Source organism: Perognathus longimembris, chromosome 9 (assembly GCF_023159225.1).
Source record: "Perognathus longimembris pacificus isolate PPM17 chromosome 9, ASM2315922v1, whole genome shotgun sequence".
Classification (NCBI taxonomy): domain Eukaryota; kingdom Metazoa; phylum Chordata; class Mammalia; order Rodentia; family Heteromyidae; genus Perognathus; species Perognathus longimembris.
In genome coordinates, this window is record NC_063169.1 from 11,169,043 (window position 1) to 11,190,853 (window position 21,811).

Below are 21,811 nucleotides of genomic sequence, written 5' to 3' on the forward strand. Positions count from 1 at the left end.
ATTTAAAAAGGACCAGGCGTGACATTAAAAAAATAGTCACAAAATCTTTTTGTTTGATTTATTAGTGTGTGTGTGTGTGCGTGTGTGTGTGTGTGTGTGTGTGTGTGTGTGTGTGTGTTGGTACTGGGGCTGGTACTCATAGTCTGAGTACTGTCCCTTAGCTTTCTCACTCAAGGCTGGCACTTTGCTAAGCCACATCTCTATTCTAGCTTTTTGGTGGTTAATTGGAGATGAGAGTTTTACAGACTTTACTGCCCAGGGAGTCTTTGAACTGTGATCCCTATAACTCAGCCTTCCAAGTAGCTAGGATTACACGCATGAACCACCATTCCCTAGCGTAAAATCTTTTGAAATACATTAAGGTCCCAAAGGATGTATCACTGGTTCTTCCTTCACAGTTGATAACTGTCGCACCTAATCAAAGCAGGGTTTATCAATTGCTTGTGGACTTTAACTATAATTACAGTGGAATCCTTTTGACATGGTACTTATGATTGGATTCAGCAATGCAAATGGGCTTACAAATGAACATGCTGCCAGTGTATTGATACACACATATAGTCCCAGCTACTCCAGAGACAGAGGTAGGAAGATCTTGAGTACAAGGCCGGCTTGAACAAAGTTAAAGAGACCATTTTTCAGAAACAAGCTCTAAGAACAAATGACTGAGCACAGGGCTCAAGGATGGTAAAGTGCTTAGTAGGCATGATACCTTGAGTTCAAACCTCAGCACCACAAAAATACAAAGTACCAGGAAAAAGAGGGCTTAGGGCATGGCACAACAGGCAAAGCATTTGCTTAGCATGCATGAGGCTTTGGGTTCAATTCCTAGTATCACAAAAAGCAAAATTTAAAAAAATGCTGCTTAGAAAACTCAGATTTGGGTCCAGCAATGAGAGGAGACCAGCATTCTCATGTGTCATGTGGTCCATCCTCTCCCTTTCCAAAGCCTGGCTTACCTGGCGGCTGATGATGCCCCTCACCAACTGCAGGTGAAGCCTCAGGCAGGTACACTCATCTTGATAGGCCTTCATGAAATAAGGGTGGCCAAGATCAAACTTGGGGCGCCGATGCATGATGTCAGTCATCGCTTGTGCTAAGGCAAATCTCTGCTCAGGGTCCACTGTGTGTTGGTAGGCTTCAAAGTAACTATCGAGGAGCTGAAAATAAAGTTACAGTCAGGAAACAGCAGAGGCAGCCCTGGAGCCCAGCAAGGAGCTGGGAGCCCCCCACCCCCCAAACTTGGGCAAGCCTGGAGGCCTCAGCCTTGAACTACCACAGGTGGTGGGTAGCTCTGGAGAAAGCAGATGCAGCAACAATACTTCTGTCTTTTGTCCACTTACTTTTGGGGTTCTAGGAAGTGAATCTTATCAGAATAGAAGAGAATATTTTCCCTTCTATAGGAGAGTTAAACACTTGAGGATGCATAGTGTATTAGGAATCAAACACTGCTCTAATAAGAGTTGCTCTTTGTCTGAAGCCCCAATGCTAAGGCTCAAAGGAGGAGAATCTGGGCACTTTATTTGTCATTTGGACTTACAGGATGCCTTTTGGGACATCTATTTAAGATGAACCTTAGTAATGAAAGGAAAACACCAGAGGAAGCTAGAAATTTCTGCCGAAGAAGGCAGCCCACAAGTTGGAAACTCACATGGCAGTGAAAGCAGGAAGTGAGAGGAAATAGTGATCGCTTTGACTTGAAGTGATCTCCAGAGAAAGCAGAGCAAGCAGAGTGAGATAAATGACCTGTGTCACCCCCTGAGCCCAATTCTGGACTTATAGTCAATTCTTAGATGGAGTTCGAAGGCTATCACTCCGTAGCCCCAGGAGGAGCCTAAGAAAGAAATGATTACTTCCCTAATTCCTTCTAGATTAAATTGAACCATTTTGGCTGAGCCAGGGAAACCTCAGGAGCTGGCTTATAGTATTTATACTTCCTTGACCTGTTTTTGGACAATGAGCCTAATTGTTTGGTTATTTAGCAGAAGTACATGGGTTATTAGTGTATGTGTGTGTTGGGGGAGGGGTTGTTGTTGATGATCAAAATCCATTAATGTCAGATTGTAGAAGCTTATGCTAAATCACATGCTCACTATTGTTAATAAAGTTGAAAGACTTAGCAAATCAAAAGTATAAGACAAGCCAGACATGATGGCATACAACTGTAATCCCAGCTCCTCTGGAAATGAAGGCAGGGGGAATCACAGGTTTTAGTCTAGCTGAGGAAAAGTTAGTGAGACCTTGTCTCAAGAACAAAAGAAAAAAAAAGGGGGGGGGGGCTTGAGAAGTCCTGAAGTGGTAGAGCATTTGTCTAGTAAGCATAAGGCTTTGGGTTCAATCCTTAGTACCACAAGGGAAAAAATTTAATTGCAGATAAATAATAAATATCTTCTCTGTATATGTCCTAGATATTGTAATATCTTGTAGGCCACCATAGCTGTGGAGAAGAAAAATGTGTTCTCTTTTAAATCGGTAAGACCTTTCCAAGTTTTGGGGTTCATGAAGTCTCAGATGGACCCTTGCAAAATTTTATTATGAATTCTTTCCCAACAAGGGTGGGACATGATCTTTCTGCTATACAGTTTTTATGTATTATGTGTTTGCCAACTGGCCCATTTCCATTTAAACTCGGGGCTGCTATTTGTGTAAGAAATCTTCCTAGGCTGTCAAATATCACCCATGTGTGTCAAGGGCCAACTCTCAAGGCAAAATAATATGCTGAAGACATGGACAGCAGGGAGAAAAACGGCAGAGAAAATAAGGAAATAGATAAGACAGATCCTCTTATTCTTTATATATCTAGGATTTTTAAAATCCTTTAAAAATGTGTTTCAGTTCAAATGAAAAATCATAAAATCAATGCTTGACACAACTTGTCACACAATTTGAGTTTTCTTTTCCAAGGAATAATGCATGAGGATCTTTTGACTACTGAATCCTGGAACAGTGCCCTTGGTGGCTGTGGAGAAAAGGTACAGTGTATGAGCTGGAACAGCTGATACCTGGCTACCCTAAGCCCCTTAGTCCATTGAAATTGACACTGTTTCTAATTTTACAATTCTTCATATGTAATATGATTGTTTTAAGATTTTTTTTCCCAGTCCTGGGCCTTGGACTCAGGGCCTGAGCACTGTCCCTGGCTTCTTTTTGCTCAAGGCTAGCACTCTGCCACTTGAGCTACAGGGCCACTTCTGGCCATTTTCTATATATGTGGTGCTGGGGAATCGAACCCAGGGCTTCATGTATACGAGACAAGCACTCTTGCCACTAGGCCATATTCCCAGCCCCTGTTTTAAGAATTTAAAAGAATCCAGTATGTTCAAGAAGTTCTTTCATTATGATACCAACATATTTAACAATCAGAAACAGCTGAGGAAACTTGGCAGGGAAAACAGTACTGGGGAAAATCAGCTGTACTTGGGATAGAAATCTGGCTTAGCTCTTACAAACAGGCTCTTTGGGCAGAATTTCTGACTTGCAAGGCCATATTTTATAGTTTTGGCACCAAAAAAAAAAAACTTGTTTCTATAGAGAACTTATTCTCAGGGTAGAAAAGAGAGAGAGATTTTACACAATTGTTTTAAATTAAAATAGTTTCATTTACCCTAGAAGGAACTAATGGTCTTCTTAGCATAGACTGGAGATACTGGTCTCTCTTCTCAGCCCTTCTGTTCATCTATTACCTGGGGCCTCCTAAGGCCCAAATATCCCAGAGCGGGAAAATGAGGGAAAAAAAGGGAATGGGTAGGAAATGGGGGAGGGGCTGTTTAAAACCCATGCCTTACTGGACATTGGTGGCTCACACCTATAATCCTAGCTACTCAGGAGGCTGAGATTTGGCCAGCCTGGGCCAACAAATTTGAAAGACTCATCTCCAATTAACCCACTGACCCCCAACCACCCCCCCCCCAAAAAAAACCCTGAAATGAAAGTATGGCTCTAGAGGTAGAGTGCTAGCCTTGAGTGAAAAAGCCAAGCAAGAGAGCAAAACTCTGAGTTCAAGCCCCAGTACACACACACACACACACACACACACACACACACTCTTACACTTTCTGAAACGATTCATTTACAGACTTTCCAGTAGCAATTGGAAAAGTAAACTACTAAAATGTGAAATTATAATTTAGAAACTATGAGTCTAAATCTTTCCTTAACTCAGTTGATCAAAATAGGTACTGTTCTGATTGACAGATCAAAATTACAGGCAAAATGGTAGAGGTGAATTCTTTGCAAAGAGGAAAGAATTTTCGAAGCTCAACGTTTGTGACTCTGTTTTTTTCCAGTTCTGGGCCTTGGACTCAGGGCTGGCTTCTCTTTACTCAAGGTTAGCACTTTGCCACTTGAGCCACAGTGCCACTTCTGGCTGTTTTCTGTATATGTGGTGCTGGGGAATCGAACCCAGGGCTTCATGTATGTATACAAGGCAAGCGCTCTTGCCTCTAGGCCATATCCCCAGCCTCAATGCTCGTGACTTTGAAACACAGGCAGTGGTTTGAAAAATACTAGGTGAGCCACATCTCCACAGGTAACAGACCACAGCATGGATGAGGTAAGCCATTTATTCTACTAGAAAAACCAGTTCAGAGAAACGATGATCTTCCCCACCTTCAGATCACATCCCCTGCACCGCACTCCGTCTTCCGCCCCAACCCTCTGCAGGTGAGGCTTCCTCCGTGGCCACAACACTGGGGCTAGAACTCAGAGCCTAGTGCTCTTGCTTGGCGTCTTCACGCAAGGCTGGTGCTTTACCACTTGAATCCTATCTCTTCAGAATCTTATTTCTTTACTAGTTAATTGGAGATAAGACTCTCAAGGACTTTCCTGCCCAAGTGGGCTTCAAATCTGGATTTCAGTCTCCTGAGTAGCTAGGATTATAGGTGTAAGCCACAACAGCCACAACAATCAGCTTTCTTGACATTTTGTTGTGTCCCAGCCCACCAGTCATTCTCTTTCCTAAGCACAACTGTGTTCTTTGACGCTCATAATACTCCTCCTCCAGTGTGTTGGGCTACGCCTTCTTGTTCCCTGATTTGTTACTTAAATGCAGGGGCCACCTAGGAGAATTCAAACTCTTTACTATTCCAGGTTGTTTTGTTTTATTATTGTGGCTCAACTTTCACATTCATTCCTCCGCTGAATGCTGAGCTTCAAACCTGGAGCGCCCCACAAAATGTACATACCTGGATTTTAGCCAGCCTGGTCAAATGCCTTGTGTCCTCGAGTCAAGATCATCTTCCCCTTTCAAGATGCCCTCGCTCCCCATGCATTGCGATTCAGTGAGCAGTCTCCTCCTTCACCTGCTGGAAGTTCTTTAACATCCACCCTTACGCTCTCGCTACAATCAATGTCCAGACCCAGTCTTCCAGTCCTGCCATTTCTACTTGCAAAGCGTTCTCAAGTCTGCTCCTCTTTCTCTGCCCCATCCTCACTGTAAGGTGCCCCACTAAATCCTCATGTCACTGTAAGAATAATAACTGCACTCCTCTTCTCCCTGTTTAGACTCCAAGACAGCGGTTGAAAACAGTGATTATCCCGTTTCTGGCCTGTGGAAGTTCACCTTCTTTGGTTATATGCTGGACTGCATAATTCTCAGACCCTTCATAATTTACACCCCCAAACACGGTTTTCCCTCATTTCCTACCATGCTTTCATGTACTGGCCCTGTATACTTATGATTCTAACTGGCCATTCCACATGGAGCCTCCCCGACTTTATGTAATAATCTTTTTCTTTGACAGACAACACCTATTCATCTTTTAACAGCAAGATTAAATATCTGCGGACGTCTAGCATTTTCTCCAGTCTGACAGCCCTCAGACAAGACAAATGTTTCCCCTCACTGAAATCTGTGTGCCTCCCTTTGAACATACTTCAGTTCTCAATGGCTGTTAGCCAGTGAGTTATATTTTTGGCTTAGAGATTGGATGAACCTATCGATTTGTGAATTTCTTATCCTTTCTCAGTCCTGGGACTTGAATGCAGGGCCTGGGCATTGTCCCTAAGCTTCTTTTACTTAAGGCTACTTCTCTGTCACTGCAGCTCCACTTCTGGCCTTTTCTGAATAGTTAATTGCAGATAAGAGTCTGGCGGCCTTTCCTGCCTGGGCTGGCTTCAAACTGTGATCCTTAAATCACAGCCTCCTGAGGAGCTAGGATGACAGCCCCCAGCACCTGGCTTCATTTATTATTGAGATATGAATGATTCGTGATATAGTAGGTGACTTTGTAATTTGCTGTTTCACTATTTTAAACTCATCCTCATCATTTCCCTCACTCAGTACTCCTTTCCCACTCCTTTCGACTAAACACAAGTATCAGATACTTTAAAAGCTAGCTTTGTCCCACCTTCTGGATAATGATCTTAATGAAATCGGGCTGGGAATATGGCCTAGTGGTAAAGTGCTCACCTTGCATACATAAAGCCCTGGGTTCCATTCCTCAGCACCACATATATAGAAATAAGCCGGAAGAGGCGCAGTAGCTCAAGTGGCAGAGTGCCAGCCTTGAGCAAAAAGAGCTCAAGGACAGCGCTCAGGCCCTGAGTTCAAGCTCCAGGACTGGCCAAAAAAAAAAAAAAATACCATGAAATTATCATCCATTCTTACTAAAAACATATGCAAACTCCAAATCAGCACTGGGCACTGGTAGCTCATACCTGTAATCCTCGCCACTTAGCAGGCTGGGGTCTGTGGATTGTGGTTTGAAACTAGCCTCAGCAGAAGAGTTCATGAGACTCTTATCTCCATGTAACTAGCAAAAAGGTAGAGGTAAAGCTGTAGCTTAAGTGGTAGAGTGCGAGCCATGAGCAAAAATGCTCAGGGACAGTGCCCGGGCCCTGAGTTCAAACCCCAAGATAGGCACAAAAAGAATAACAGAGAGACAGACAGACAGACAGAAAAAAAGAACAAAGGCATAACCCTTTAACAAATTATTAATTGTGCAAGAGAAAAGTAGTTATTTAAAAGCTAAATAAAGTGAAAGCTTATTATTCATATCCTTTTCATTAGTTGAGACTATTCAATTTAAAAAAAAAAACAAACCTGGCTTTGTTGATAGCTCCCCCTAAAATCATGTCATGAAAAGAAATCAAAACACACAGAACCCTAGTAGGTAAAAATAATTTTAACAGGTGTCTTGTTTTCTGAAAAAAAAAAAACAAAAAACAAAAAACAAAACTACCTGGCGCTTGTTTTCTAGAAGTGCTTCTTCCCATCTCCACACGTCATCCAGCACCGCAAACCTGTCCACACTCGCGTGCGCCTGTCCCCTCTGCGGGCTACTCTCTGTCCTGCTGTTGGCTTTGTGAGCTGGAGAAGAAAGGGAGCCATGATTAGAGACAGACCTTCCAGAGAAGCTGCTGCTGTTAGTGTGTGGGCCTCGCGTTACAGACCCCACTTTAAGGATAGAAATACTGAACCAGTACTAGAATTCTTAAAAAAAAAAAAAAATCAACAATCCATCTCTAAAAGTAGGCCTGATTCAATACTTGTTGACTTTTCAGTCAACAAGAGTTCTTGTTTCCACTGCTAATCTTAAATACTTATTTCAGAAATAAAACAAAAAAATCAGTAGTCATGAGATCTATGCTAAAATGTCCTCAAACTTTTAACTTGGAAGGCAAAGTTTTAAAATCACACATTTCTCCTTTTTCCAGAAACAGGTCCTAGGTGAACTTGCTATGTCTCTTAGTGTAAGCTAAGTCCAAAACTTTCATATGAGTCTCCAAAATAGTCTTCAATTATGTTAATTACTAACTTAAATCAATAAGTTGAATCACTGTCATTATTAGTTGAAATAATTTCTCATTGTAGTTAATGTCAGTTTTCATTGCCAATATTATTACTGCCTTAAACTTTTAAGTGACCTATTTCAGAAGAAAATATTAGAAGGCAAGCAATGTGCAGGTGTTGAAGTGTGAGTTGAATAACTCTTAAGTAGATGATGCGCACTGAACAAGAGAAAGGCTTCAATCAGGAGTTTCTCTGGCAGTAGTTGGGAAGTCATTTTACAGTGGATGATGATATATTTACTAGCTCAATTAAAATACATCCATGTGATTATATATGTTTCAATCAAATTAAAATCTTTGCAGCTACAAATAGTTGCATGGTATCATGTAATATGACAAAAAGGATGTATTGCATATAGGATGAGCAATAAATATAAAAGCAAAGAGCTGAAATTAAATGCCCTGGACTATTGGATATCATCACTGCATGATTCAGACATTCATAATTGTAGCCATGACAGGACCTGGAGTTCAACCCCATATTAAATTAATTCTGTCTGGGATTGGAAAAGTTACTTGTCAAACATTCTTCGAGCAGCATTTTATAATAATATGAACATGAATTATCCTTAATTACAGCCAATACATATTACCAAATAACACAAACCATTGCTACATTTCCTTTTATATGTTTCAGTGTGTCTAGAAATTCTCCCTACGCTCCAATCAAATGTAATGCTAATGCTATCATATTATACCAAAAGAAGTATTCTGACCTCCTCTATTTCTAAAATTGGAACCGTAAATGCCAGTGTCAGAAAGAAGAGAAGACACAGATTATGGGTTCCTTGATTTTTCCAAGTGATGATCCCTCCCTCTGGGGCTTGCCTGGCATTTTCTTAGATCTTCTTGCATCCTGGTGGTTTTCTGTTAGAAACCAAGAGGTGTCTGCTTCTAAATGCAGTTTTCTCATGGTCAGTTGCATGGACCTGGCCGGGGGGCGGGGGGGGGGGGGTGGAGGGTGGGAACATTCATTTCATTTCTTGCTTTGCTTTTTTTAGGGACTCAGCATCTTACTGCATGATGCAAAGATGTCCCTGAGCCACAAATAGAGCCTAACCAAGAGCAAGACTTCCAACTGAACCTTGAAAGGGTCGTCATGATCTCCATCAGCCAGGGGATTGAGCCAGTAACAGAACCTCAGCGTTCCTAAAGCGAGTGAGTGTTGGGAGAAGGGGTAACACGTGCTTGTGTAATTTTTAGGTTCTACTGGATATATATTGATATGTTGAGGTAGAGGGCATTCAGGAAGGCCATCAGGCATTTTTTGGGTTTGCCAGTCAACTTTTTAAAATTCAGACACGTTACCGTCTTCTTTCTCAATGTAATAGCTAGCCACAAGCAGCGTCTCTGCTTCCAGTTGTTTCAGATCCTCCAAGGCTTTGTCATACATGACATATACGCCACGCTGGTCCCGGGTGTGGACGCAGCCATCTTCCATGCTGTAGGAGTCATCCTGGCTCTCTGCTTCCAAGAATTCCATGAATTGGACCCCATCAGCCTGAGGAAAGTAAGCCAAGCCCAGAAGTTACTAGAAAAGGGAGAATTCGATTTTGCTAGTCCAAATGGCCTAAAGCAGCAAGTTTCTATTCCTACATGGTGAGCTGTTAGCACAGAGCTGCAAATATTCTGAATATATGAAAAACTATATGCAATAAACTACATATGGACAAGATCATAGGCCATTTCCAAGACAGATAACTAGCCAATTTGTTCATTCTTCTAATTAATTTAAGAACAATTGGAAAAGAGCTACCAGTTGATCTGAGTATGAAAATTAGTCTCAGAGTCAGAGTTTGGGCTTATGTCTGGGTGTTGCCAGATTCAAATTCTGGGCCATTAGCTCAGCAACTCTTAGCATCTGTTCCTCATTGAAGCATGGGACCAGTGGTAACATCATTCACTGTAACAGATGTCTAAAGCAGGTGACATCACACAGGCAAGGCCCAGGAGCTCCATAAACATCAACTATTAAGAGCACTTTTTGATTTAATTTCATAAATCCTTCTAAAATGCATGAACACAGTCCCGTGTCAGAGTGTCACTCTGGGTTGGATTGTGTCCTCACAACCTCTAGCCACCTGGAAGCTGGGAATGAGAACTTCTTTGGAAATAGGATCTTTGCAGCACTAGGTCAAGATCAAGTCATAAGTGATAGGAGTAGACCCTAATTCAGTGATGGGTGTCCTTATAAAAAGCGGGAAATGTGGAAGCAAACACTCAAGGGAAAGACAGAAGAAAAGATCAGAATGACGTAGCAGGAGGTCAAGAAGTGTCAGGGATTGGCAAAGATCATCAATGAGAGCCTAAAGAAAAAAGCCAAAAGAGAGGATAAAGGTTCTCTGGAGCCTTCAGTGGAAGCAGGGCATTCTCCTACCATCGAGATGTTCTACCTAAGCACCCGAGGCCAGGCAACTGTGGGCTGAACCACCTGGAACGTGTAAACAAAGTCAGTTCTTTCAGGCATTTTGGTCACAGCTACACAAATGTAACTTACACACCCAATAGAGGGCTACAGCTCAGTTACTATAATGTTTCCAGACTTGGTCTTTTATTTTTCCACGGTCATGTAGAAGTCCTTCTTTCTTAAGGTTTTGTGGTCTACAGTGTTGATCCTTCAATATTATGCTTGGAGGTGTGGCAGGAAGGGGAGAGAGCAATAATTATCGGTCTGAGTAAGAACTAACATAACCTTTGGAATGATTCATATATGTTTTAAGTTTGAGTACTGATTCCAGAATAACTATTTGCAAAAAAATTTAAAAAAGTAACTGTGTAAAAGTGGGTTGCTTGTTGTTGACTTTCCTCCTCTGGGGCTCTGCCACTATTCATTAATGTGAATTTTAGGCCTTTTGGCAACCTAGACAATCGTACCTGACTCTAATAGTAGTTCAGCCTAAGATCCAAACCAGGTTGTTTGATAAATGACTCAACTACTTGGCCCATGTATGTATGTGTATGTGTGCATGTGTGTGCATGCCAATCCTGAGCTTGGGGCCTGGGTGCAGTCCCTGAGCTGTTTTGCTCAAGGCTAGCATTCTACCATTTGAGCCACAAATCATGGACTTTCCTCCCTGGCTAGCTCTGCTCTTTTAAGAAATCCAAGTTATCTTTTACTCTACTTTTTATCCCAGTCCAGAAATTATAATAGTATTATTTTAGTTAATTGTTCTTCATTTGAACAGCATGCTATAGTTCACAAAACACGTTCATGTATGATCCATTTATAACCTTACAACCATTCTGTAGAGCAGAGCTTTTCTCTTGTCAAATAAACATTCATTAAAAAATCTACTCTGTGAAAGACATATATCTAACTCCCTACTTTTTTTGCTACCTGAACATCCATCAAGCACCTCAAGGTTTTCTGTGTCCTACACTAAGATGCTGATCATCCTCAGAAATCTGCTCAGGTTGTATAGCATGTTACTCTACTGAACTCTCCAGGCAATTATGACACAATCGTGAGTACTTGTGTATCTACATGCATCTGAACAGGTGTGTTTGCACCATATCACATTTAAGTAATGCATTGTGCCCCATCATTGTCCAGGCCTTAGTATTACTAAACAATAGGCACTTTATAGCTTATAATAATAATCATCATCATCATCTTATGGGACCACCATTATGGATGAGATCCATTCTTGACCAAAATGTAGCTATGTAGGACATGATTGCATATTCAGAATCTGACCATTTCTCACCCCAGTGGGTTGTTTTTTTCAGATACAGCCTCTTAACTGGACACCCTATATCATCACTGCCGTATCACCTGTCTGTCTCCACTACAGCGACATGACTATCAAAATGAAAGTTTTGTTAAAAACCTTTTCACGGGATCTCCTCCAGCCCTGAGGCTGCAGGTAGACAGCGTCTCACCTCTCCATCCTCACTGCATGCCACTTTGCTTGTCATCTACTCTAGTCATAAGAAGCTCTTCCTTGTTCCTTCAGTTCGCTGGACACAGTTCTGCCCCAGGGCCTTTGCACTGGCCCTTCCTCTGTGTGGTGCTCTTCTTCCAGTTAGTCACCTGATTTGCTTCCTAATTTCCTTCAGCTGTTTACCTTGCCACTTACAACAGCAATATCCCAGCTCATACCTTGGGCACTCTCCATTCTTCTTCCCTACTTGATCTTCTTCCGCAGTACCTGTTACCATTTGGCTTCGTCCACACAGATATGCTATTCTGTGACAAGCAGTCCCAAAACTTCAGTGGACCGTTCGGTCCTTGCTCACACAGAGCCCACTGCAAGACCAGTGGCTCTCCTGGCTGCCACCTCATGCAGTGACCCAGGGATCCAGAGCATTTCCATCTCGTGATTGAACCACTTCTATGTGTGCCTTCCACTGGCCGAGGCAGAGGAAAACAGCCAGAAGGTGCGAGCCAGTTCCTGTGTGCTTTGGACTGACACCCGCACATGTCATTTCTGCTTACAGCCCTCTAACCAAAGCTAGTCACAATGCCCCCTTGATTGCAAGGGCTAGGAATTCTGGGGATATCTTGGCACCAAATCACTCAATGTTCTATGTATTTTCCTTACTCATTGCTTAATGTCCATTTCTCTCTAGGAGTCAGGTCCCCTGATGGAAGAACTTGTGGCAGTTTGGTTCCCAAGTACCTAAGATAGTTACTAGGATAATCTGTGGAGTGAATGAGTGAATGAATGAATGAATGATCAGCTCACAGACGATGGGAGCAGATCTGCAGAGTCAAGTACAGCCACGTGTGGAGGGCTATGCGGAAGGTAGACAAGTGATGAGCAGAGGCACTTGGTGCTGCACAGAGATGGCAAGAAAGGCTTTCCAGAGAGGAAACAACTCTGGCCATTCAGGGAGCCAGGCCCTGCTCCATAGGATGGAAGCCTAGAGAAACGGGGGGGGGGGGGGGCGGGGGGGGCAGGGGGAGGGGACAATGAGGTCCAAGAGGCTGGCAAGGACCAGATGGTGCTCAGACTTGTATCATCAAGAAGATTGGACTCCATCCTGTGAGAAACAGGAACCCCGTGCTGGACTTCCAGCAAGGGAATAGCATGATTACATTTGGGCAAAGATCCCGGATAAACGTCTAAAGTCAGAGAAAGCCTTCGCCCTTTCCAGCCCGCTCCTTCCTCCCCGAAGTCTCTGCTAAGCAAACCACATCCCACAGACTCGGAAGTCACCACGGGCTCTCCAGCTTCCGTGCCTGGGGCCACACAGCCAGGAAAAGCCTCTCTCACATGAGACTCTTTTGATCCAGCTATTTGTCTTTCTTAACCTGGCAAAGTATCTGTGACAGATTGTGTCATCTTTTTTTCTTTCTTTCTGGTAATGCTGTTCAGTGAATAGTTGTTAATAGTAAACTAAGGCTTCCCTTATGAGATCAAAAACACTGGGCCAAAGGAAAGTACCAGGGAAGGGTCTTCATCTTAGAAGCTTTGCCCATGCTTGGTACTTCCGGAGGTCTTGCTCCCACCAGCCTTCAACCTAGCCTAATGAGATCAGCTTCAGCCTCTCTTTCCTCTACGTGGGAACGAATCACACCATCCAGGCTGGGTGGCCCAATGTCATTGCTGCTAAGGCCACATGCATGGCATACAGAGAAACCACCTGGTCCTGCTGAAGACTGCCAGAAGGCTGCTCTCTTGAGCATCTCAGTCTAACTAGAGTAATAGCAGCTACTAGCTGGTGAAGGGGACGTTGTTCTTAGCATGTATGAGGGAGCAGAAAAGACATGACACATCAGCCGGAAGAGCTCTTTCTACCACCCATGGGTCAGGTTAGGATTTGTTCCTCTGCACCCACTTTAGTTTGACTTCCCACACCCACCACAGAACAAACAACTGGGAAGACAGCTCTTTGGTAAGAATGGTTTTAAAGTTTGATTCACATAATAACGTATCATAACTAGGGTAAGATCAATATTACTAAGGGAAATATGTGTCTATCTTGCATATATGTTTGTTGTAAGTTGCTTAATGCTCCTCCCTAAGTCCACTGAGCCTGATTAGCAAGGATCAGGAGAGGAGGTGGAAGGGTAGGGGAGCAGAAAGGAAGTCTGTATGGAATGAGGGGACGCTTGTTGGAGAAGGAGATCCAAAAGAGACACATCTGTCCTGGACAGAACAGAGTGAAAGCAGGCCTCTAGATAATTGGGGGGAAGGTATTTCCCAACATCTAGATCTGAATTCTTCAATACAGTAGCCTTCCTCTATACATGCCTGTTGCTGTTCAACTTTTTCTTGCTTCTTTCCACCTTTGTTTTATTTTTTCATCTGGGGCTTAGAAAACAAGAAAAACAGGGTCCAGGATTTAGTTCAGTGGAAGAGCAGTTGCCTGGCAAATACAAAAATCCCTGAGTTCAGCCCTCAGCTCTGAAAAAAAAAGGGGGGGGGAGGGAAGGGAGATGACAAAAAGGGACCTCTACAATAACAAGAAGAATCCTAAGAGCTTCTTCATAAGGACACAGGAACAAAAGGAAGAGTCCCTACTAACTACCAAGTCAGCCATCCGGGAGCTAAAATGCTTCCCTTCCCACCACGACCTCCAGAGCTATCAAAATGCTCTCTACCCCCCACGGCCGGACACCTGCCTCCGGACTTGGCCTTCTCGCCCCCACCTCCGGGTGGGGGCGACGGGCCTGGAGGGCTAGAGCCGGGCTGGGTGGACCCTCGTACCTTGCTGAGCTTCCCAGGCCCTCCTGGTGGGCCAGGAATCGGGCCGGGGGTTGGACCGGGATCCGAGGTCTGGGGGATTGCTCCTTGCCCTCCGCCATTTGACTTCCGTGGAGGAGTGGCATACGGTGGGGGCCTAGTGCCCCCGGTCGGAGTGGAACCCTTTCATCCAGAGGGCGAGGTGGGAGCTGGGGTGGAGAGCCACCCCGAGGGCGCTTCTCCTGGGCCCTGCTCTGCTCACCCTGGTGCTGTGAAGCTGGAGAAGGAGAAGCAGGAGCAAAACCCTGAGGACATCAAGGATCTGCAGCAAGAACTTGAGCAATTTGCCAAGCTGCTGAAACAGAAAAGGATCACCCTGGGATATCCCCAGGCCGATGTGGGGCTCACCCTAGGGGTTCTCTTTGGAAAGGTGTTCAGTCAGACGACCATCTGCCGCTTTGAGGCTCTGCAGCTTAGTTTCAAGAACATGTGTAAGCTGAGGCCCCTGCTGCAAAAGTGGGTGGAGGAAGCTGACAACAACGAGAACCTTCAGGAGATATGCAAAGCAGAGACCCTCATGCAGGCCCGCAAGAGAAAGCGAACGAGTATTGAGAACCGCGTGAGGGGCAACCTGGAGAGCAGTTCCTGCAGTGCCCCAAGCCCACGCTGCAGCAGATCAACATCATCGCTCAGCAGCTCGGGCTCTAGAAGGATGTGGTCCGAGTGTGGTTCTGTAACCGGCGCCAGAAGGGCAAACGATCAAGCAGTGATTATTCCCACCGAGAGGATTTTGAGGCAGCAGGGCCTCCTTTCCCAGGGGGATCCGTAACCTTTCCTCTGGCCCCAGGGCCCCATTTTGGAACCCCAGGCTATGGGACCCCTCACTTTGCCACACTGTACCCCGTCTCTTTCCCCGAGACAGAAACCTTTCCCCCTGTCTCTGTCACCACTCTGGGCTCTCCCATGCATTCAAACTGAGCTGCCTGCCTTTCCTAGAGATGGGGGAAGAGAAAACGGGAATAGCTAGGGAAGGAGGACCGCGAGTCTGTGCCAGGGCTTTTGGGATTAAGGTCTTCATTCACTAGGAAGGAATTGGAAGCACAAAGTGAGGGGGGGGGGTTGGGGGGAAGTAGTTAGAGGAAGGTGAAGTTCAATGATGCTCTTGATTTTAATCCCGTTATTCAACACTTTGTTCTAAAATAAAGAAGCCTGGGACACAGTAAAAAACAAAAAATGCTCTCTACCCATTTCCTACTCTTGGATGGACACTGGGTTTTACTGTGGTAAGAAAGTCATTTTTACTTTTTTATTGGCATATATTAATCTTGCAAACTAATGGGCTTCATTGGGACATTTCAGGCATACCTATAATGTACCTCCATCATATCTTCTACCTCACCTCTGTTCCTAAGTTTATGGCCTTGTATAAAAATCTAGATTCCACATATGAGAGTAAACCTGATTTTTATTAGTGTAAGGTAATTGTGCAAATGAGTTTTATAGTATTTCCATAGATGTATACAATGTACCCAATCATGTTCTCCCCTCCTTATACTCTCTTAACTCCTTCCCTTTTCTTTTTTCTCCAAACAGTATTTAGTTGGTTTCCTTATGTTATCTTCATAATTATTGTTGTTGTTACTATTGTTATTACTACCACTATTATTACTATTTGTTTAGGCCTATAAAGCACCTATGAACAAAGAAAACATTTTTAGCCTTTTGAACTTCATTTATCTTGCTCAATATAATAATCTCCAGTTCTATCCGTTTTGGCAAATGATATAGCTTTCTTCTTTGTGATGGAATAATATATATATATATATATTCCATTATATATGCATTCCATTATATATCCCATTTTATACAATATACCCCCTTTTCTTTACCCGTTTATCATTTGTTGGGTATCTAGGCTGATTATATAGAGCCACGGTAACATGGATGTGCAGCCATCTCTCTTGATATATCGATTTATACTTTTTTGGGCATATGCCCAAGAATCGTATAGCAGGGTAATAAGGCAATTGTACTTCTAATTTTTTGAGGAACTCACATAACTCATTTCTATCATGGCTGCATCAACTTACATTTTCCTAAGACACTCCCCACTGTTACTCCTGGTTACTGATTTTTAAGAACAAAGTCGCTTGGGAGCTGGATAATGAAGGAAGGAAGGAAGGGATGAGAATAGCTCACCTTGGGCCCTGTAGGTGTCCCATGGACATGGTGGTGGGCTCCTAACCCTTGCAAGGTGCTTAAGCCTCCTGTAGTCACCTTTACCCATGAATTCTCTTCCACCGTGGAGACCAGGTTCCCTGAGACCAAGGTAAGGCCTGAAATATTGATTGCCAAAGTTCTCTCAACTGATCTGAAATAGTTCAGAACTCCTAGGCAGATGCGCTGAAATAAAGAAAGAATGGAATCATGTCCCTGCCTTTTACCTTATCCTACCCTGGAGAAGAAAACTAGATGGGGGCCTGTGGTAGGAGATTAACCCTTCTGTGAAGGAAAGGGTCACACCATCCTCCAAGGGGGTTGATTTTATGCCCCCAAAATCAGAATAATGAGAAAATCAGGTACTGATCACCCATGTACCTGTAGCTTCCGGATGCGCAGATGGCGTAGATACAACAAGGACAAGTAGGCTCCTTTCCTCAGAACCAACATTCTGTTGCCGGAGTCAGTCCCATCACCCAAGCCCAGAAGTTGTAGGGCCATTGCATAGTTGTACCTGTAGCATGCAGATACTAAGCACTCTTCACTTCAAAGACGTTCAGAAAGATCATATATATCACAATGAAGTCATTGTATTTACTATAAGGGAAATTTGCAATGGCTGCCTTGAAAAAAATACCCTGCCAGGAAAAAATACTCTTGCACTCTATAGAAATATTAAAAAAAGAAATTTATCGGGCTGGGAATGTGGCCTAGTGGCAAGAGTGCTTGCCTCGTATACACGATACCCTGGGTTCGATTCCCTAGCACCACATATATAGAAAGCGGCCAGAAGTGGTGCTGTGGCTCAAGTGGCAGAGTGCTAGCCTTGAGCAAAAAGAAGCCAGGGACAGTGCTCAGGCCCTGAGTCCCAAGCCCCAGGACTGGCAAAAAAGAAAAAAAAAGAAATTTATCTTAGAAATTACTCTCATTAAAGACTTAGTCCTGTCACACTAATTTGCTCGTCTGACCTCATTGAAGTTTTCCTTTATTTTGACTTCAAATAATTTTCAGTTTAAAAATGTAAGCTCCATATTATTCAGTCATTCAATTTTCCTCACACTTTAAAAATTCCATTTATTTTCTTGAGTCATCAATAAAATGAGTTAATTTTACCCTGTCTCTTTTTTCTGCTTGAGAAACCCATCAGTGTGTTGGCTGAGACTTAATTGTGCGAGGCCATTTTCATTTCCTTCCATTGAAAGGTTAGCATCCTTCATATTTTCATTCTATTAAATAAATAGCATTAGTTCAATTACATGAGCATCTATATTACTAACAAAGCCACAGGTTATCATAAAAAAATCAACCTCATGATTCAAAGTATGTTTTAATGCATTAGCAGAAGAGTCTTCATCCATTCCAACTTGACACATGAAAATCTAGGTTTCTAAAATAAATCAAATAGGGCATTGTATTTACTAAGCAACACTTTGTTTCACAAAAATTCACTATTAAACAGAAATCATCCCACTCTTTACTTCTTATATGATTCGTTTTACAAAATTTTACACTTTTTAAAGAACATGTTGGAACTTTGAGCTTCCCTAATCTAATCCTGATCTATACTAAGAGAGATCAATGGATTTCAAATGTCTCTCTACATATTAGCTATATAATTCAGTCGTTAAAAGTCAGGATTCGGTTTCTACATTTGTAAAATGGCATAATCATGGGAAATGATAACTTTCTGTGAGAATCCAGTGATCAGATGTACATAAACCTTCTAGCTTAACTTATTGTTTTGTTTGTTGCCAGTCCTGGGGCTTGAACTCAGGGCCTGAGCACTGTCTCTGGCTTCTTTTTGCTCAAGGCTAGCACTCTACCACTTGAGCCACAACACCACTTCTGGCTTTTTCTATATACGTGGTGCTGAGGAATCGAACCCAGGGCTTCATGTATACGAGGTGAGCACTTCACCACTAGGCCATATTCCCCCCTAGCTTAACTTAATGCCTATTGCCTAACAAAAGCTCAAGGCACTAGCTCTCTACTCCATAAATTTTAGCACTCATTCACCCCTATAGAATCTCCATGAGGTTTATGGTTCACACTTAATTCAGTCATCTTTCCTGATGCTGAGAAGGCTGTGGTTTCGCACCCAGGGCCCAGGGAGAACAATGAAGAAGCTGATGTTGTCTGTGGTCCTGTCCCAGCCCTATCTGGAGCCTCTCTCAGTTGTCTTCTTTGCAAATCCCTTGGCATGCACTCCATTCTCACAATAGACGCATAGTAGAACAAGACCCCCCACAATTGCACTGTGTAGCAATGACTATTGCTCTCTGGGTTATTTATATCCTAATAGTTGGTTCCTGAAATTGCAGCAAGTCCTTTGGTGAAAATTCTGATTTGTTTCCTAATGGTCATTTTCTTCTTTTGGATTGAATATTTATCTTTGCACTTGGACACCCAGAAGAAGATGTCATTTCCAAGCTTCTCCTACAGGTAGGTATAGCCATATGACTAAAAGAGTAGGGCAGAAGATGCCATGCTAGTGCTTTAGGGAATATCCCTGAAGAGGCAGCTTCTTCACTCTCTTTCTCCATCCTCCTGCTTAGAACATGGTCTGTGACAGACTAAGTGGTCTCCAGTATGGAGGCCATATTAGTTGGAACTTTAGGGCCGATGGAGTTGGGCTGTCTGAGGACTTCATGGAGCAGCTGCCAGTGGAGCGCCATACATCTCACTCCTAGTGTTTCGTCTGAGGGGGTGGGGGTAGGGAGATAAATTCCAAGTTCCTTTCATCCTTTGTCATTTTGTTTAACCATAACCAACAACCAACCTTAATTTTAACGAGTATAATTCCCAAGGGTCTAAAGATACCAGGCCTCATGATAGGCAGTAGGGAAGGCAAGTTTGGGAAGAATAGGTGAAAGATTCTGTTGGTTATCATGAGGAGACTGCCCATTTTGTCTAGGCTGAGCTAGTTCCTGCTTGTACCAGGTCAGTGAATACCAGTGTATTTCTTTGTATGTATATCACAACCATAGAATAGGATATATGTGTGTGTGTGTGTGTGTGTGTGTCACAGAAAATGACGTCAAGTTACAGTGAAAGAGATTTGAATGATCAAAGAAACCACAAATATTCTTCTGACCTGCAGACTGCTAGAAAGAAAGAAGCATGGCATGCTGGGATAGGGGGAGGAGATATCCCAGCATCCTCAAGGAAAGGGGACCCAACCATAGAAGGAAACCGCTTCAGAAATACACAATGGCTGGGACAGTGTGCCCAGCAGGAACAGGAAACGGTGCAGGTAAGCAGGTAATCAGCAAAGTCAGTGGACTCCAGAACATCAGCATCTCTATGTGAACTCTGTGGTCCTGGGCAGGTACATCTCTGATCTTTACCCTGCTTGTTGCTAGGTGTTTCCCAGTATGCCCCCCACACCAAATTAGTATTTTGAGTTATGAGATTTCCATGAAATGTCATTTCCTTCTGGGAAGTTGGAAGAGATGGTAGTTAGGGAAGTAAAATGGGAAAAAATAATCAGAGGAAAATTGAATCCTTTATGTATTTTCCCATCACCAAAATGTCTCTACAATGTATGCAGACTTATCCACAGAAACAAATACACACATATACAGTTAGAAGTATATATACAGAACGTATTGAGTGGTATGATACTGGGCCACTTTATTTTCTTCCTTGTACTTTTTTATTTTCATTTTTATGATAAGTAGAGCTGCTATTCATTAGAAAATATTTGCTTTTAAGAAATAGATTTTCAGGGCTGGGGATATGGCCTAGTGGCAAGAGTGCCTGCCTCGGATACACGAGGCCCTAGGTTCGATTCCCCAGCACCACATATACAGAAAACCGCCAGAAGCGGTGCTGTGGCTCAAGCGGCAGAGTGCTAGCCTTGAGCGAGAAGAAGCCAGGGACAGTGCTCAGGCCCTGAGTCCAAGGCCCAGGACTGGCAAAAAAAAAAAAAAAAGAAATAGATTTTCTAAGCAAGCAATCGCTCCACATTTTGTTACAAGTTACTGCTGAAGGGAGAAACCATGCTTGTCTTTTTCGTGGCTAAATTGCCAGATCTTCCACAAGGTAGGTGAACACAGAATGCTTATTGAATGAATGCATTGCACGCACACGCGTGTGCATGTGCACACACGTGCCAGTCCTGGGCCTTGGACTCAAGGCCTGAGCACTGTCCCTGGCTTCTTTTTGCTCAAGGCTAGCACTCTGCCACTTGAGTCACAGCGCCACTTCTGGCCATTTTCTGTATATGTGGTGCTGGGGAATCGAACCCAGGGCTTCAAGGCAAGCGCTCTTGCCACTAGGCCATATCCCCAGCCCCTGGCATTTTTAATTTGGAGAAATGGGATTCTACTGTCCCAGCTGCACTGCAGTCTATTCCCTCTCCTCTTTCCTAATATATTACGAAACTTCTTTCCAGTTCAATAAATATACATTTATAACAGAAAGGTAATGGATACTGCCAGACTGAAAATAGAATTCAGGGAGGGTCTGTGAACTCGAATGGGAAAAAAATTATATTCTCATTTTCACTAACCTCTAACTGAAATGTCTCATTTCCTTCAGTGTGAATATCAGTATCCAGCTGCACTCGCATTTGTAGTGAGTACACTCCTTGGAGCACTGTGTGTGCTCATTGCCCCTTTGAAATTACACGATCTTACATTTGTAGCCAGATCTTATTTGTGAGTGTTAGTAAAGAAGCACATCTATACCATGTCAGAAAAAAAATAGATTTTCTGAAACAACTGCTAGGTAGGAGAATCACATTTTGAGGGGGAGGGCAAGGGGTCTCAGGAATGGAAGGAGGAAGGTGAGCAAATGTACTTAGCATATTGAATGCACACTATGTAAAAAGTGAACCATGTAACTCAAGAGCAGGATGGAAGGGGAAAATGGAGGAGAATGAAGGTAGAGGTGACATTGATCAAGGAGCATTTTTCTTATACACTGACTTATGAAATTGTAACAACTGCTTCATAATAATAATTTTAAATGCTTTTTTAAAGCCAGGCACAGTGGCTCATGTCTGTAATCCTAGCTACTCAGAAGGCTGAGATCTAAGGATAATGGTTTGAAGCCAGCCCAAGCAAGAAAGTCTATGAGATTCTTCTCTCTCACTAACCACCAAAAAGCCACAAGTGGAGCTATGGCTCAATGGTGCTAGCTGTGAGCACAAAAGCTCAGGGTGA

The 21,811-nt window shown here is 43.2% G+C and overlaps 1 protein-coding gene and 1 pseudogene across 1 annotated transcript in view; one reads left to right on the top strand and one right to left on the bottom strand.

Annotated features, from left to right (window-relative positions):
- LOC125357064 overlaps positions 1 to 21,811 on the bottom strand; it is a 134,301-nt gene that overhangs the window by 92,926 nt on the left and 19,564 nt on the right. The window contains exons 11-16 of the mRNA XM_048353718.1: positions 17,757 to 17,869; positions 17,022 to 17,157; positions 16,623 to 16,826; positions 9,100 to 9,292; positions 7,182 to 7,309; positions 960 to 1,160 (exon numbers count right to left, since the gene is read on the bottom strand). Of these exons, the coding sequence (XP_048209675.1) occupies positions 960 to 1,160; positions 7,182 to 7,309; positions 9,100 to 9,292; positions 16,623 to 16,826; positions 17,022 to 17,157; positions 17,757 to 17,869 (975 nt within the window). The remainder of the gene's footprint in view (positions 1 to 959; positions 1,161 to 7,181; positions 7,310 to 9,099; positions 9,293 to 16,622; positions 16,827 to 17,021; positions 17,158 to 17,756; positions 17,870 to 21,811) is intronic.
- LOC125357625 lies at positions 14,293 to 15,642 on the top strand (annotated as a pseudogene).